At 46.6% G+C, this 17,464-nt stretch overlaps 1 protein-coding gene across 1 annotated transcript in view; it reads left to right on the forward strand.

Annotated features, from left to right (window-relative positions):
* Positions 1-369: 369 nt before the first annotated feature.
* LOC141259323 (probable cation-transporting ATPase 13A5) overlaps positions 370-17,464 on the forward strand; it is a 417,702-nt gene continuing 400,607 nt past the window's right edge. The window contains exon 1 of the mRNA XM_073675081.1: positions 370-835. Coding sequence (XP_073531182.1) covers positions 791-835 — 45 coding nt within the window. The 5' untranslated portion in view covers positions 370-790. The remainder of the gene's footprint in view (positions 836-17,464) is intronic.

The raw sequence follows: 17,464 nt of genomic DNA on the forward strand, positions 1-17,464 counted from the left end.
GACGGCCAGAGAAAGGACTGAAGGAGAGCTCAGGGTCACGCTCCGGACTTATTTGGGAGTTGGCTGGATCCAGAACCTGGTGGACGCAGCACGGCTCGGGAGGTCACTCGAAGCTGGAGTGACCAGAACATCAGCAGTGAGTAAACATCCTAAACTGCATAACCCGACTCTGTCTCTGATTGCCGTCTACACTGCATCACCACAACTCCCATCCTCTGCACCTGATCCCCCTGAGGCTATACCCCACCCGTTGGGGGTTATATCACCAAAGCTGCACCTACACCACCAGCCTCAGCGGACCCTGCTGCAGCGGCGGCCACAGTGACCGCAACACAACGGGTGGCGTAGTCGACAATAAAGAACTTATAACATCTGTATGACTGCCACATACAACTCAGTTTGACACCCTGGGCACGGACCGGGTCACAGCCACTCGGAAGACTACAACTCCCATCTGATCCGGCTCCGGATATTCCCCCTAAAGAATATGGCCCAGGGGGCGCGTCATTAGCAATACGGATATAGTATTGATTGTTAATAGGTGTATGGTAAATAAGTGCATAACTTTTTTAGATTTATGTATTTTGTAGTAAAATTCCTTTATGCTATACCATTTTTCCACATGTACATACAGTTTTTCACAATCAATCCTGAAAAACCTGAGTTTCAATCTCAAGGTGGAGCTCAAAGGGATGAAAAGAGAGGGTGTGCACTAAATCTTCACACTGTTGAACAAGTGACAAACCCTCAGTAGTTATATTGGAGAAGAGGAATATCAGTGTACAATCCAATGGCCACACGGAGCATACTCAATGAGGGGCAGGAGAATGAAATGGTAAAAAACTTTCTTTTATTAAGTACATAACGATTATATTGTAATGCATGTTGTATGCACTTGTATATTTTTGTCTTTAGTTACATTGTAATGCCACCTGTGCTTTCACTTATTACCGTACATTGTACTGAATCATAGAGACTTGAAGTTTTCTTCTCCGTTCTGTAAGTTCTTGCTGAGTATGTATGAATAATCTATAGTCCAGTTAGTACTTGGTGGTACATTACTGTCTTATGAATTCTAATGTGCTAATCTTATTACAGTAATACATGAATAACCCAGTTAGATTAATTTCTTACCCTTTTTGATCATGATTGGTATTAACTGTGCACGTCATAGTATACAGGCTATAAACTGAGTTATTTTTCTGAAGAAAAACTAAAGGAATGTGCACTGACAGTTCTTTCTGTCTGATTTACACTGTCTAATGTAATTGTAGAACAACATAGACCCCAATGAAAATATCTAGGTGAAAAGTTGTTAGGTGTCTTAACTTGATAGCTATTAAGAGCCATACATTTCTTGCGCTTGGTGGTGGGCTTTAATCCCATGCTTCTCAAGAGTAAGCAAATTCTGGTTACATCCATATAAAAAAATGCAAACACTTCATAAAGCCTTCCTGGATTTCCTCAAGGTGTAAGTGTAAGTGTAAGTGTGGTGTAAGTCATGGGAAATAGTCCTGGGTACAGACTTTTTGAGTTAATGTTCCAGGGCATCTAATAGACCCTGTGCATAGGGGCACTTTAAAAATCAAAGCAAAAGATTTGTCCTCAGTGATTGGGCATCTTTGGCATTTTCCACAGTTTGTGGAATGCATTAATTATTTAAGATGCATACTCCCCCAGGAAAACCATCCATGACACATCTTTTTGCCCACTGTTTAACTTTCCAGAAGACTCTTTGGTCCAGAATGCTTACCTCTGTTGAGTTTGTGGATCATTTTTTGTTCTACAGTACTGCTAAAATTGCAGCAAATGAAGTTATTATTACTATTATTTATTATTATAGCGCCATTTATTCCATGGCGCTTTACATGTGAAAAAGGGGGTATACATAGCAAAAACAATGACAAAAATCTTGAACAAAAACGCAAAGGCAAACTGGTACAGAAGAAGAGAGGACCCTGCCCGCAAGGGATCAAGTTACCTTTTCATTCAAATTTTTGGAGAATGTAACAGCTGTAAATATGTGAACAAGGGCCCAGGTAACATTTGCATGGAGCAAAATAATGGGCCGTAGAATTAGTATAACTTGTGGACTTTTGGTATCCAAGTCTGATACTTCATGAAATACTTAGGGTGCTTTCACACTGTGTTCTGGCACCCGTTCGGTGGACCCGTCGGGGCCTACGTCCAAACCCCCCACAAAACGGGATTCGGGCACATGCACCAACAGGGCCATATATTATAATGTTGTCGACAGAGTGAACGTGCACTCTGTTGTGCATCATTTTCGGGCCTGTACCCATACTGCAGAAGCAGTCTATTAGAAAATGATGCACGACAGAGTGCACGTTCACTATTGCACCATTACAGTCTGTGGTCTCCTTGTCGCATACGCCCGAATCCCATTTTCCAGGGGGTTCCGACGTAAGCCCTGACAGGACCACTGAACGGGTGTCAGAACGAAGTGTGAAAGCACCCTTAATAAAAAGCCTTTTCCTAATGAAGACTAAGCAAGGTCACATGTACACAACCGTATTGGATGTATCACAATGATGTATGAAGAGAACAAAGAGGGATAGGGGAGAGACAATAGCATTCCAATAAAATAGTATGTTCAGAAAAATTATAAGTGATATATCTCCTAGAGGATACCAGCTCACCTAGTTGAATTGTGCAAAGATAGGCACAAATCTATTGTTGGCTTTTTGAGGCTAATAGTGCTAATGCTGCAACAATCTCCTAATGAAAGTGGTCTTCAGTCCAGCACTTTATCATGTAAAATAGCTCTAAACAGAATCTGAATCTTCTTCAGATGCCTTGTGGATTTAATGAAAGAAACATAAGCATATGATAATCTTTAATCACTGGAATGCCTTCAGCTAAAGTATGTAAACATGCATGAAGTTTGTATACTGTATTTACAATATGACACGTGGATCATTTATTTAAAATGTAAACAGCATGGGAATGTAATGGGCCACACATCGCTATATCTCAAAGGTTACAATGTTTCAAATAATGAGGGAACATATGAAAAATAAACAAAATACATCACCAAGTGCACATTTAAAGAGTTAAAGGTAAGTATACAATATGTTTAATTGTACTAAGATACTTCTATAAAACTTTTATCTAAACTCTAAACCAAAAGCAGTATCAATGGTGACCATGGGTATGGCTACTATGATATATTGCAGTTTGAAAAATGCCAGCTATCATGTAGCCAGGAATGATGCATGTCTGGGCCTTAGGGATGATCTTCTAATAACAGCCTTTTACATGTTAGCAAGTACTTTGGATCTTGTGTTCTGGAGAGAAATGGGATGTCAGTTTTTCAAGCAAGAAAAGCAAGATAGGCCTCTATCATGTGCCCAGGAATGTTGCGGGCCTGGTTCAGATGGATGACAGCTTTTAGCCTCTTAGAAAGTACCTTGCATCTTGTAGTTCAAACTCAGGAGAGAGATGGGACACCAGTTTATTTAAGCCACGTCTCTCTATTTTCTTTTCTGTGGTCTCCCCTATTCTTTGCTTCCTCAACTCTGATCTCTTCCTTTCTTCCTCTCTAGCCTCTTTTTCTTTATCCTTAATATCCAAAAAGTTTGTTTCTCTTCGTATTTCTGATACACTAGCTGGTGGGTCTCTTCAACGATAGATGATAGAAGGCTGGAGGGGTCACCTGCCCTTTAATACAGGGAGTAACTCCCACCAGCTTACAGTTTTCAATTGTATCTGCAACCAGAAGACAAAAACACATTTGAAAATGGCGGCATCACCAGTGAGTCAGAAGTAGGTACACCTTGGAGATGCAGAAGCTTTGAACATTAACTGGCTGGGCTTAACCTGCAGGAGCGAAACTGAGTGACTACCTGGTCTTCACTAGAGCCTCTGATGGTAGGGATAGACTTGGGTTATTGGGTAGTCCGCGGATCTGCAGTGACTGTCCTGCAAGTCAAAGACAGAAATACGAGATACAAACGACAAAGACAGAGATGTGGTCAGACAGTCCGAGGTTGGGGCGGGCAGCACAGGATCAAAATTTGAAGAACGGGTCAGGAGTAGTGTTGAGCGAGCACTAAAATGCTCGGGTGCTCGAAGCTCGGGCCGAGCTCGCCGTGATACTCGGGTGCTCGACCCGAGCAACGAGCCCAATGTTAGTCTATGGGAGACCAAAGCATTTTTGCGGCGGCACCCCCGGCAGTCTTTTAAAAGCCTAACAAGTGCCCAAAACGATAGTGACAGTGCTCAAATGACATGGGGACAGCATGGGGATCGCCCCACGAAGCATTTCTGACCCCCAGGTCACTACTGTCAACAACGTGGTCAGAGGTATTAAGCCACTTTTAAGGGCTCACAATAAAACGTTCAAAAAGGAAACTGAAACTGCTTTAGTGAGAAATACACTGTGTTCAAAATTATTATGCAAATAATATTTTCACAGATTTTCCCAAATTACCTATATGAATTGCAGTCATTGTAATTTTCCAGTCAAATAACTATTAGAGTACAATTGAAAGGTTTTTGTACAAACTGCCTATGATAACAGTATATTTAAAAAAAAATAAAACACTCAAACTGCACTCAAAATGCATGTTCCAAATTATTATGCACAGCAGAGTTTTCAACCTTTTCATTTTAATAAAGAACAAAACAATGGTCATTTTTGAAATTATAAGCATTAGCATGTTATTACAAACTGAAATCAAACAGTTTTCAACTCAAAATTTTATTCTAGGTGATGTAACATTTGCACATAGGACCCTTTGTTCGTAAGGAGCTTCTGAACTCTCTCATTCATTGAATTTGTCAGGTTTTGGATGGTTTCTGCTTCAATTGTTTTGCATGAGGACAGAATACCCTCCCAGAGCTGTTGCATAGATGTGAACTGCCTCCCGCCATCATAGACACTCCTTTTGATGATGCTCCAGAGGTTCTCAATGGGGTTGAGGTCAGGGGAGCATGGGGGCCACACCATAAGTTTGTCCCCTTTTAGGCCCACAGCAGCCAGAGATGCAGATGTGTTATGTGCAGCATGAGATGGGGTATTTTCATGCATGAAATGATCTCGATGGTCCAGATGGATGGAGTGGAGGATGGCAGGTTGATGGACACCCCATGCAAACACGGCTACGGCGCCAACAAGGAGGAGGTGGAGTAATGTTTTGGGCTGGAGTCATGGAGAGAGAGATTGTCGGCCCTTTTAGGATCCCTGAAGGGGTAAAGATGAACTCCATAATGTATGTTGAGTTTCTCAAACAGCACTTCCTGCCATGGTTCAAGAAGAAGAACCGTGTATTCCACAGCTAGATCAATTTCATGCATGCTAATGCACCGTCTAATGCTGCACATAACACATCTGCATCTCTGGCTGCTGTGGGCATAAAAGGGGACAAACTTATGGTGTGGCCCCCATGCTCCCCTGACCTCAACCCCATTGAGAACCTCTGGAGCATTATCAAAAGGACTGTCTATGATGGCGGGAGGCAGTTCACACATGGTCCCAAGCCACCTGGGGACGGCCGGGTGTCCATAAACGGTCCCCAGCCGCCCCTATTTCTCTTGTCACCTTCCCACACACTTTTCTTAGCCTGGCCTGCTTTAGGGCAGAATTGGACGAGCCCACCAGAGAATCAGACTCCTCCGGTGGGCCCTGGGGGCGGCCGGGTGTCCATACTCGGTCCCCAGCCGCCTGGGGTGGCCGGGTGTCCATAAATGGTCCCCAGCCGTCCCTATTTCTCCTGTCACCTTCCCACACACTTTTCTTAGCCTGGCCTGCTTTAGGGCAGAATTGGATGAGCCCACCAGAGAATCAGACTCCTCCGGTGGGCCCTGGGGGCGGCCGGGTGTCCATACTCGGTCCCCAGCCGTCCCTATTTCTCCTGTCACCATCCCACACACTTTTCTTAGCCTGGCCTGCTTTAGGGCAGAATTGGACGAGCCCAACAGAGAATCAGACTCCTCCGGTGGGCCCTGGGGGCGGCCGGGTATCCATACTCGGTCCCCAGCCGTCCCTATTTCTCCTGTCACCTTCCCACACACTTTTCTTAGCCTGGCCTGCTTTAGGGCAGAATTGGACGAGCCCACCAGAGAACCAGACTCCTCCGGTCGGCCCTGGCTTCTCCATCAGGGGAGTTGAGAGTGCCAAGGAGAGGAGCATGATGATGATGATAGAAGTTAGCATCTGCTTTGTTTTAATGCAAGGTTAAGTGTGCAGCCTGCCACCCACCCAACCCCAGGCTGCAATACCATACTGCTAGCTTGCACTTGAAATGGGGCCTTTTAGTATGAAGGAGGTCGAAGCTGGCCACTACCTCATGGTGGCTTCGGCAGCGAGGTATCCATACTCAGTCCCCAGCCGCCCGGCGGCCGGGCATCCACGCTCGGTCCCCAGCCGCCAGGGGGTGGCCGAGTGTCCATACTCGGTCCCCAGCCGCCCCGCGGCCGGGTGTCCACACACTGTACCCAGCCGCCTGGGGTCGGCTGGGTGTCCATAAACGGTCCCCAGCCGCCCCTATTTCTCCTGTCACCTTCCCACACACTTTTCTTAGCCTGGCCTGCTTTAAGGCAGAATTGGACGAGCCCACCAGAGAACCAGACTCCTCCGGTGGGCCCTGGGGGCGGCCGGGTGTCCATACTCGGTCCCCAGCCGCCCCGCGGCCGGGTGTCCACACACTGTCCCCAGCCGCCTGGGGTGGCCGGGTGTCCATAAACGGTCCCCAGCCGTCCCTATTTCTCCTGTCACCTTCCCACACACTTTTCTTAGCCTGGCCTGCTTTAGGGCAGAATTGGACGAGCCCACCAGAGAACCAGACTCCTCCGGTGGGACCTGGCTTCTCCATCAGGGGAGTTGAGAGTGCCAAGGTGAGGAGCATGATGATGATGATAGAAGTTAGCATCTGCTTTGTTTTCTTGGAATGCAAGCGCATGTATGTAGTAGCGGCTAGGCCTGAGGTGATCAGCATTTTGGCGCATATCCTTCCTGCTCCGAGGAGTGCTGGATGTTTTCCTGCTACTATCCCAGTTCTATGACTCCCGCTAAAACAAAGCTTCAGGTGATAAATGATGGATGAGGTGGTGGTAAAGGAGAAAAAGCAGGAGGAACAGGGACCATTCACATCAATATCAGGCCAGTCAACCACATATGTCTTGTAGGATATGTTTCTGTACCAAAAGGAGCGGTTCGGCTACACAGTTATAGGGCATACAGTGAGTGCAATGCCTACCAAAAATTTCGAGGCACTCCAATGCCCCTTGGAAATGACATGGAGGTCAGAGGGCCTTAACTAAACCGTTTTTTCCATTTATAGCAACTGGGTCTCCTGTACACTGTTGGTCTAAGCAGTGAATGGAAGGCTTTCCAAAAATTATGAGGAACTGCAATGCCCCTTGAAAAAGACGTGGATTACAGCGTACTAAAATCCTTCGACCCATTATTGGGGAGTGGGTCTCCCACAGTCTTTGTTATGCCTTTCAAGCAAAAGCTGACAAAAATAAGGATGGAGGAACTTTCAATAATGGCAACACGGATGACAGTCACCCTGGTGGTATAGTGGTGGTGGAGGCTGAGAATAAGGAGAAGAACATAAAACAGCCGAAATGAGGAGGCATATACCCATGTGTGGGTGTGAAGCGGTGCATGTGAATATACCTCCCGAAATAACACCGTGGATTTGACTTTATGTTACTCTGCTGTCCTTTGGTGGTGTTGAGAAGTCTGGCCCAATCCAGCCCTTGTTCATTTTGATAACGGTCAGCTTGTCAGCATTGTCAGTTGACAGGCGAGTGCGCTTATCAGTTATAATTCCCCCAGGGGCACTAAAAACACGCTCCGATAACACGCTAGAGGCAGGGCAGGCAATGACCTTCAAGGCGTACAGAGCGAGTTCATTCCAATAATTAAAAGGCACAGAGGAATCATGGAGGATACTGGTACGGTCGGCAAGGTACTCCCTCACCATCTTTTGAAACTTTCCACTCCTTGTGAGAGTACCCCACGCCTCAGGGTCTGTCCGAAGGAAGGGTCTGAGAAAACTGTCCCAGAGCGTTGACAGTGTTCCCCTGCCTCTGCTGAATTGGAGTTGCGTCTCTCTCGCATGTGCGTCTTGGTTGGGCAATGAACTGTGACCTCTGCCGCTAGCGTGTTCAGATGGGAATTTTTTTAACATTTCTGCAGCAAGGGCCTTCTATACTGCCCCATTTTTGTAGACCTCTCCACCTCAGGAATAAGAGAGTGAAAGTTCTCCTTGTAGCGGGGGTTTAAAAGTGTCACCAACCAGTAATGACTGTCACCCAACATTTTGACAACGCGAGGGTCACGGTTAAGGCAGGGTAACATAAAGTCAGCCATGCGTGCTAGACTGGAAACGGGCAAGACTTCCGTGTCCTCACCAAGATGACAACTGACCATGCTCTCCCCCTCCTACTCCTCCCCCCTGTCCTCAGGCCACCCACGCTGAACCGACGGTATGACAGTTGTACAGGTACTACCGTCTACAGCGCATGATACAAGCTCCAGTTCTTCCTCCTCCTACTCTCCCTCATTGTCCCCCAATGCATGTTGGGATGAGATGAGACTGGGCTGTGTGTAATCGCCCGCTATGGCTTCTTGATCCATCTCATCATACTCTGGCTGCAATGCCTCCTCTTTAATTCTCTGCAGAGAGCGTTGCAAAAGACAGACAAGTGGAATGATGACGCTAATGATGGCGTCATCGCCACTCACCATCTTGGTGAACACCTCAAAGTTTGTCAAGATGGTTCATATGTCAGACATCCAGGTCGACTCCTGAGGTCTTATGTGTGGAGTCTGACCAGAATATCGATGGCCTTGTTGCAGCTGGTACTCCACAACTGCTCTCTTCTGCTCACAAATCCTTTGCAACATGTGGGGGGTAGAGTTCCAACGTGTGGGGACATCACACACCAGTCGGTGTGACGGAAGCTGCAAATGCTGCTGCAACACAGCAAGGGTGGCGGAAGCTGTAGCCGACTTGCGAAAATGAGCTGACAGGCGGCGTACTTTGACGAGCAGATCTGGCAACTCGGGGTACGACTTAAGAAACCGCTGAACCACGAGGTTAAGTGCATGAGCCAGGCATGGTACGTGTGTGATCTCGCCTCGCCTCAGAGCCGCCACCAGGTTACGGCCATTGTCACACACGACCATGCCTGGATGTAGGTTCAACGGTCTCAGCCACAGATCTGCCTGCTCTTTCACAGCTGTCCACAACTCACAAGCAGTGTGAGGTTTCTCACCTAAGCTTATGAGTTTCAGCACAGCCTGTTGCCGCTTGGCGGAGGAAGTACGGCAGTGCTTTCAGCTTGTAACTGATGTGGTGATATCTGAGATGGAGGCTGAACATGAGGAGGAGGATGATGCGCAGGAGCTGTACACTGTGGGGGCAACTCTGACTGACATAGGGACCACAATCCTCGGTGAGGGGAGGATGTGTTCCGTCCCAAGGTCCGACAGGGTCCCGGCTTCCACTATGTTTATCCAGTGTGCCGTCAGGGAGATCTACCGTCCCTTGCCACAATCACTTGTCCACGTGTCCGTTGTCAGGTGGACTCTCCCAGTAACTGCGTTGTTGAGGGCACGGCAGATGTTTTGGGACATGTGCTTGTGTAGTGCGGGGATGGCACACCAGGCAAAATAGTGTCGGCTGGGGACCAAGTACCGAGGGACGGCCACCGCCATAAGGTTGCGGAAGGATTCCGTCTCCACCAGCCTAAAAGGCAGCATTTCCAGTCGTGAAATGTGCGAATTTAGGACTGTAGCCTGTGGGGCGTTAGCTGCGAACTTCCGCTTTCGTTCAAAGGTCTGGGATATGGACAATTGAACTCTGCGGTGGGACGTGGACGTGGATGTTGTTTCTGGAGAAACTGCCATAACAAGTGAAGACTGAGAGGAGGGGGCATCTTTGCATGCAGTATGGACAGGGCATTGCCTTGCACACACAACAGGGGGTTCTATTGCACGCACAACAGCGGAAGAAGCAGTGGTGACACCCGCTGACACTGGTCGTGGACCCTGGGGTTTGCCCCACAAAGTCGGATGCTTTGCTGCCATGTCACCCCTGCTGATGTTGCCATGGCAGGTGGTACAAATGGCCTTTTTGGAGTTATCAGCAGAGTCTTTAAAAAAATTCCAGACTCTGGAAGTCCTACAGGTTGTACTGGCAACGTCCCTCGTGTTGGTGTTACGGAGAACTGTTGCCTGCCTTCTATGTGAGGCCACCACACTGCTTCTTCCTGCCTGTTGGGGTACTCTGCCTCCCTCACCCTGTGTGCTGCTGGCCTCGCTCTGCATGTCCTCTTGCCATGTTGGGTCTGTTACTAGATCATCCACCACCTCCTCCTCTTCCACTTGCGCACCACGATCCTCCTCCTCACTTCCTGGCAATTGTGTCTCGTCATCGTCCACCTCTTGTGACAAATTGCCAGCGTCGATTTCCTGTGGCCATGGCAGTTCAAATATTTGGGCATCGCTACATTGGATCTCCTCTTCCACCACTTCAAGCGGAGCAGGCGAGGGGCACAAATCTGGAAATGGACCAGTGAACAGCTCTTCAGAGTGTCCAAGTGTGGGATCAGTTGCTGTCTGACGACACTCGGCATGGTGGGAGGAAGGAGCATCAGGGTGAGGAGAAGTATGCGGTCGAGACTCACAGATACTAAGATTTGACCGTGTGGATGACAGACCAGAGGTGGTGGTGCCCAGGTAACTGGAAGTATTATCTGCTATCCAATTAGTAACCTGTTCACACTGATCAGTTCGCAATACTGGTGTTGTTCTGTGCTTCCCTAGTAATTTGGTCAAGAAGTGGGAGCGAGAAGATGTGGCTGTTGGTTGTGGCACATTTTCACCTTGGCCACGGCCCCGTCCTCTGCAAGCACCATCACCAGAACGTCCAGTTCCACGTCCCTTGCCACGTGCCTTGCCCATTGTAAAGTAAGTAAAATAGCTTACACTCGCACTATCAATGGAAAAAGGGTAATAAAAAGTAGATTAGTACCGTGGAAGAGGAAAACCAAAATTCTATTTCTCTGGCCTACACCCGACTCTTAAACAATCTGAACCATCAGGGAGAAACTATTACTGTTTTTCTTTACGGAAAAAATAACAAAAGCAGGATAATAGAGATTTTTTACCGTGGAACGGCAAAACCACAGTTATAATTTACTGGTGTATACCAGACTTTTTTAAATATATATATTTGCGGCTGAACAGTGAGCGACACACTCAAACTGTTTTATTTTAGATACAAATGGCCCAAAAGTGGATAATACAGAGGTTTGAACCGTGGAACTGCAAAACCACACTTCTGTTTCTCTGGCCTACACCAGACTATTTTCAACAGATATATTTGTGTCTGAAAAATTAGGGAGACACTATTAGTTTTTTTTTACAACAAAAAATGCCAAAAGCAGGATAATAGAGATTTTTTACCGTGGAACAGCAAAACCACAGTTATAATTTACTGGTGTATACCAGACTTTTTTAAATATATATATTTGCGGCTGAACAGTGAGCGACACACTCAAACTGTTTTTTTTTAGATACAAATGGCCCAAAAGTGGATAATACAGAGGTTTGATCTGTGGAACTGCAAAACCACACTTCTGTTTCTCTGGCCTACACCAGACTATTTTCAACAGATATATTTGTGTCTGAAAAATCAGGGAGACACTATTAGTTTTTTTTTTTACAGCTAAAAATGACAAAAGCAGGATAATAGAGATTTTTTACTGTGGAACAGCAAAACCACAGTTATAATTTACTGTTGTATACCAGACTTTTTTAAATATATATATTTGCGGCTGAACAGTAAGCGACACACTCAAACTGGTTTTTTTTAGATACAAATGGCCCAAAAGTGGATAATACAGAGGTTTGAACCGTGCAACTGCAAAACCACACTCCTGTTTCTCTGGCCTACACCAGACTATTTTCAACAGATATATTTGTGTCTGAAAAATCAGGGAGACACTATTAGTTTTTTTTTACAGCTAAAAATGACAAAAGCAGGATAATAGAATTTTTTTACCGTGGAACAACAAAACCACAGTTATAATTTACTGTTGTATACCAGACTTTTTTAAATATATATATTTGCGGCTGAACAGTGAGCGACACACTCAAACTGTTTTTTTTTAGATACAAATGGCCCAAAAGTGGATAATACAGAGGTTTGAACCGTGGAACTGCAAAACCACACTTCTGTTTCTCTGGCCTACACCAGACTATTTTAAACAGAAATATATATATTTTTTTTGGGGGGGACACACCAAAAGGTTAATAAGACGGGTATTTGTACAGTGTGAAGGAGGAAAAAAAAAGAGGATTTAGATGAAAAAAAAAGATTTTTCCTGGCTCCTGAGACCTGGAGCTAAGTCCAGCAATTTCAGCAACAGTAGCACACAGGACTGTAATGCAGCATTTGCTGGTATAACCACTGCGTCTCCTATACAGCCTGCCTGCCTGCCTGATATCTGGGATGGATATTAGTCCTGAGAAGGACTGTTTGTTTGATCTGGCAGCCTTTACAGACCCTACACTAACTATTTTGCAGTATATATCTCTCTCTAAATCAGCAGCGCTGTCCCTACACTGTCTGATCCCAGCCGTCTGTGTCCAAGATGGCGGCGCCCGGTTTTAAATACTCGAGGTGACGCTGTGTGGCCAGCCAATCAATGTAATGCCCACAACCAACATGGCTGCGGCATTACAGTGACTGGCAATCCCTGCATGTTCATTGGCTCTGTAAAGATCGCCAAACATGCAGGGCGGAGACCCGAGCTCCCGCCGAGTAACCCGGAAATGCTCGGTGCTCGCTGAACATCCCGAGTAGCGTGATGCTCGGGCGAGTATCGAGCAGTGTCAAGCATGTTCGCTCAACACTAGTCAGGAGTTGAGATGAGCGAATGTTTCAATATTCGATTCAGATTACAATCGCCGAATTTGCAAAATTCGCTGATTTATCCGTCGAATGTTCGCCGAACGTTATCGAATGCAATAGGATTCAATGGGGGGACAAAAAAAATGCATACACAACACCTTAAAATGGGCTCAAAAGCTGCCAAAACACATCAAATTAGGAGTAGACACCTGGTAAAGACCTTCAATTGACCCAGAGTACAAGTACTATCATTATTATTACAGCAACTTTTATTCGGTGGCGCTTTACATGTGAAAAGGAGTCACCGTTGGTGACTCATCGACTCGTACAAGAAGAGAGAGGACCCGGCCCATGAGGGTGCACAAGCAATCTACAAGGGATGGGTGAGGATACAGTAGGTAAGGGTACAGCTAGTCATGCAGCGGTATGCTGGAGGGAGGCTTACCGCAGATGGTAGGCTGGTCACATGAAGTGAGTCTTCAGCTTCCTTTTCAAGGTTTCCATGGTAGGCGACAGTCTGATATGTTTGGGTACAGCGTTATCACAGTAGGGGAGATGCAAGGGACAAATCTGTTGAGAGCCTAAATCACGTTAAACTTCCAGGAGCTCACAACTGAGCAGATTAACCCCTGCACTGATTAATATGAAGGCGAAAGGCTTCTTTCTAATGACTGCAGGAGTGGGAGGAATCAGACGCTACGGTCTTCTGGCTCCTCTCTGTCACGGTAAACCCGTGACACCTTGTAAGCTTCGACACAATGTTCACAAGGTAGACAGCAGCGGTGGTCGGTCTCCTAGACAACGAGCTACCTCCTTTATGATGATAGAGGACAACATCTGCAAGTGGTTTCTATGGTCTCCCCGTGTTTGAGAGGGTTTCCTCTAGCCTCTCGTGTTACCTCCTAAGTAAAAAAGCAGCCATACAGGAGTGTTCACAGTTCAAAAACTTCAGGCCTGACACCACCATTTCCGTGGCCAATAGATTGGAGATGGTGGATTTCCACCTCTTAGCTTTGTCATTTGAGGGAGGAAACAATCTTTTACGTGACCACAAATGCAGGACCGAGAGCTGGCTGCAGTGCTGAGAGAGGACGGAGTATGGTGAAACACACACAGCATACATGTCCGCTTCTGTTACAGATGACGGCTCTCACTCAGCCTGACTGGAGCAGGTATAGAAGCAGAGGTTCTGCAGTGGGAGACCGGCGTGCCAATACTTGGTATGGTAACAGAGGAGAAGGAAGGAGCAGCGGATGCGGTTGATGGGGTAGTTGATGATTGTTGAAGTCCACTGGTCCGCATTTTAAGATTGCCGGAGTAAAACATGTTGATTGCGCATGTGAAAGTTCATGCATGTAGTAGTCAAATTATTGCACTTTTTTCCTCTACTGAGTTTTTTATTGCAAAGTTTGCAGATAACATGAGCTGGCTCATCCTTTGCGGTCTCAAAAACGGCCCAGGCTAGACAACCCTTGCCGCCCCTGCGAGCTGAAAATCCGCGACTGCTGCTGGTTACTGTCACAGTTGTGGCTAAGGATGCAGTGCTCCTCGTGCTTGAATCACTCCGTGTCTGCACCATAGGGCGGAAGGTAAACTTTTTGTCTTCTTCCTCCACCTCCTCAGATGAGCTACTCGGCTGCGTGAGTCTGGGTTCACACCAAGTAGGATCTTCAACCTCGCCATCATCCAATATGTTATCCCATTCTTCGCCCTCAGAGTGACCCTTTTCATCTTTTTTCCCTGACAGCACAGTACAGTCCACAGGCGCCTCAGGTATCTGAGTCTCATCAGAATCACCTCCCTCCCCAGTGATTAACGTCTGGTGATGAGGGTCAGGAACCTACTCGGACCCTACTCCGTCCTGCCCCGAATGCAGCCTAAAAAATTGTTGGGCATCTATGCAGATGCTTTCCTCCTCTTCTTGACTTTGTGAATGTTTGGAGTACACTTCTGATGCCCACAGTATAGAATGGGTGAACAGTTCTACTGACTCCACCATCTATGGTTCGCTACAGTCAGTTGGGAGCTTGGACAGTTGTGACAAGGGGGGAAGCAAGGGTAATTGGGGCGCCACCTCTGTGGACTGTACTGTGTATGATATTGAGGTGGAGGAAGAAGAGGAGAGGCCACTTGAAGCAGAGCTTGCCATCCATTGGACCACCTGCTCTTTCTGGCACTTATCAACAAGGCGTATCGCTGTGTGGCTGCCAAAGAAGGGGAGTGGAGTAGCCTGTCCAGTAACAGAAGTTGTCAGTTGTCTTTGGATAGGACATGATGGTGTTGGTTCACTAGTGCTTTCACTAATATTACCACCTACCCCATGTATACCTCGAACACCAAGCCTATTCTCCCTTCCACCACGACCTCTCTTTTTCCCACTCATGTTGCTCAAATACTGTAGTAGGAGTACGCTATTAGCAAAACAAAATTTGATTTTTTTCCTCTGCAACAGCTCTGCACACACCTGAATTTCAACGGCACTAAAGGACGAAGTAAGATATGGCTTGCTGTAGAACGTTACTAACCAAACAAAGTATTTTTTTTACTGTGGATGACTAGTGTTGAGCGATACCTTCCGATATCGGGAAATATCGGATCGGATTGGATCGGACCGATACCGAAAAAGTATCGGATATCGCCGATTCCGATACTGGAAACCAATGCAAGTCAATGGGACATAAATATCGGAATTAAAATAAACCCTTTCTTTCCTTGTAGGTTATTTCTACATGAAGGAAAACAACTAAGAATAATGTAGAATGTATTGGGGGAGGTGGGGGAGACAATAAAGGCATAGAGGTTTAGCCCAGTCAAATGGAATAGCAGGAATTAATATTTTTTTATTATGTTCTGAGTTACGGAAATATTAACTATGTTAAGTATTTTTATATTTTGTCAGATATTTATGTTTCACTACTTCCATGCTCTTCACCTTCTTTTTTACTTCTCCCACACTTTCTCCTTCATCATCCTCAGCATCTTTTTCATCCACTTCTTCTTCACCTTCTTCTTCTTCACCTTCTTCGTATTATTCTTTTTTTTACATTCTTCATATTCTACTTCTTCATCTTCTTCATATTCTTCTTCTTCATCATATTCTTATTTGTGACAGGCATTCCTGTAGTTGTTATCTATAAAAGGTTGGACATTACACCTTTCGTTCTGCCCGTCACAAAAGATTTACAACAGGATTTGTCCGCGTTCAGTTTGGCCTGCAGCAGCAGGTCTTTTCCAGGGGCACCACGAGGAGGAACGGACTCACCCCCATACACTGCTTAGTCATCTTCTGCTTATAATTTAGATATTATCTTTTGCTCTGATTTTTAGTCTTATGCTTAATGTTCTTCCGCTTTTTGTTCTGCAGCTTCTTGTATTTCTGCTTCTTGGTTTTCTGTCTCTTGTTTTTCTGTATCTTGGTGCTTGTCTTCTCTTCTTTGTCTTCTTGGTCAACTTCTTCAGGGTCATCTTCTTGGTCTTCTTCGGGGTGGTCTTCAGGGTCGTCGTCTTCGGGGGTCCTCGTCTTCGGGGTCCTCGTCTTCTTCGGGTTGGTCTTCTGGGTCCTCGTCTTCGGGGTCCTCGTCTTCTTCGGGGTGGTCTTCAGGGTCCTCGTCTTCTTCGGGGTGGTCTTCAGGGTCCTCGTCTTCTTCGGGGTGGTCTTCAGGGTCCTCGTCTTCAGGGTCATTGTCTTCGGGGTCCTCGTCTTCTTAGGGTTGGTCTTCAGGGTCCTCGTCTTCAGGGTCCTCGTCAGGGAGATCCAGAGTGATTACCAAGAACCATTTCAAAAAGCTTGAACTTGGAAATGTAGCAGAAGGTACAAGAAAGCTGAGGAACTACCGAGGACCAGCTGACGGTACTGGAACCCGGATGGATAGCAGAAGGTACAAGAGCCAATGGAACTACCGAGGACCAGCTGATGTTACTGGAACTCGGTTACTAAGCAGGAGGTACCTGTGCCAGAAAGCACTACCAAGGACCAGCAGACGTTGGTGGAACTTGGATACCGAGAAGGAGGCACCTAATCCAAAGGCACTGCCGAGAACCAGCTGACGGTACTGGAACCCGGATGGGTAGCAGAAGGTACAAGAGCCAATGGAACTACCGAGGACCAGCTGATGTTACTGGAACCCGGATGGGTAGCAGAAGGTACAAGAGCCAATGGAACTACCGAGGACCAGCTGATGTTACTGGAACTCGGTTACTAAGCAGGAGGTACCTGTGCCAGAAAGCACTACCAAGGACCAGCAGACGTTGGTGGAACTTGGATACCGAGAAGGAGGCACCTAATCCAAAGGCACTGCCGAGAACCAGCTGACGGTACTGGAACCCGGATGGGTAGCAGAAGGTACCCATGTAAAAAAAAAGTTCAAGGCCGCGAGCCGGCCGCAGTTACCAAAACCCACAGTCCTACAGAGGGTGCTTGTCCTATTGGCACTATGGAACCAGCCTTCATTGCCAGATCCCGCAGCCCACATAGGAGTCACCTAAACTGCAGGCACCATAGAGTCGGCTAACCCGACCGCAACACGACAGGACAACGCATTGGAGGCAAAGTGACGTTGACACTACCC

The sequence above is a fragment of the Phyllobates terribilis genome, unplaced genomic scaffold, assembly GCF_046119375.1.
Source record: "Phyllobates terribilis strain yellow unplaced genomic scaffold, ASM4611937v1 Scaffold_3__8_contigs__length_932513732, whole genome shotgun sequence".
NCBI classification, from domain to species: Eukaryota; Metazoa; Chordata; class Amphibia; order Anura; family Dendrobatidae; genus Phyllobates; species Phyllobates terribilis.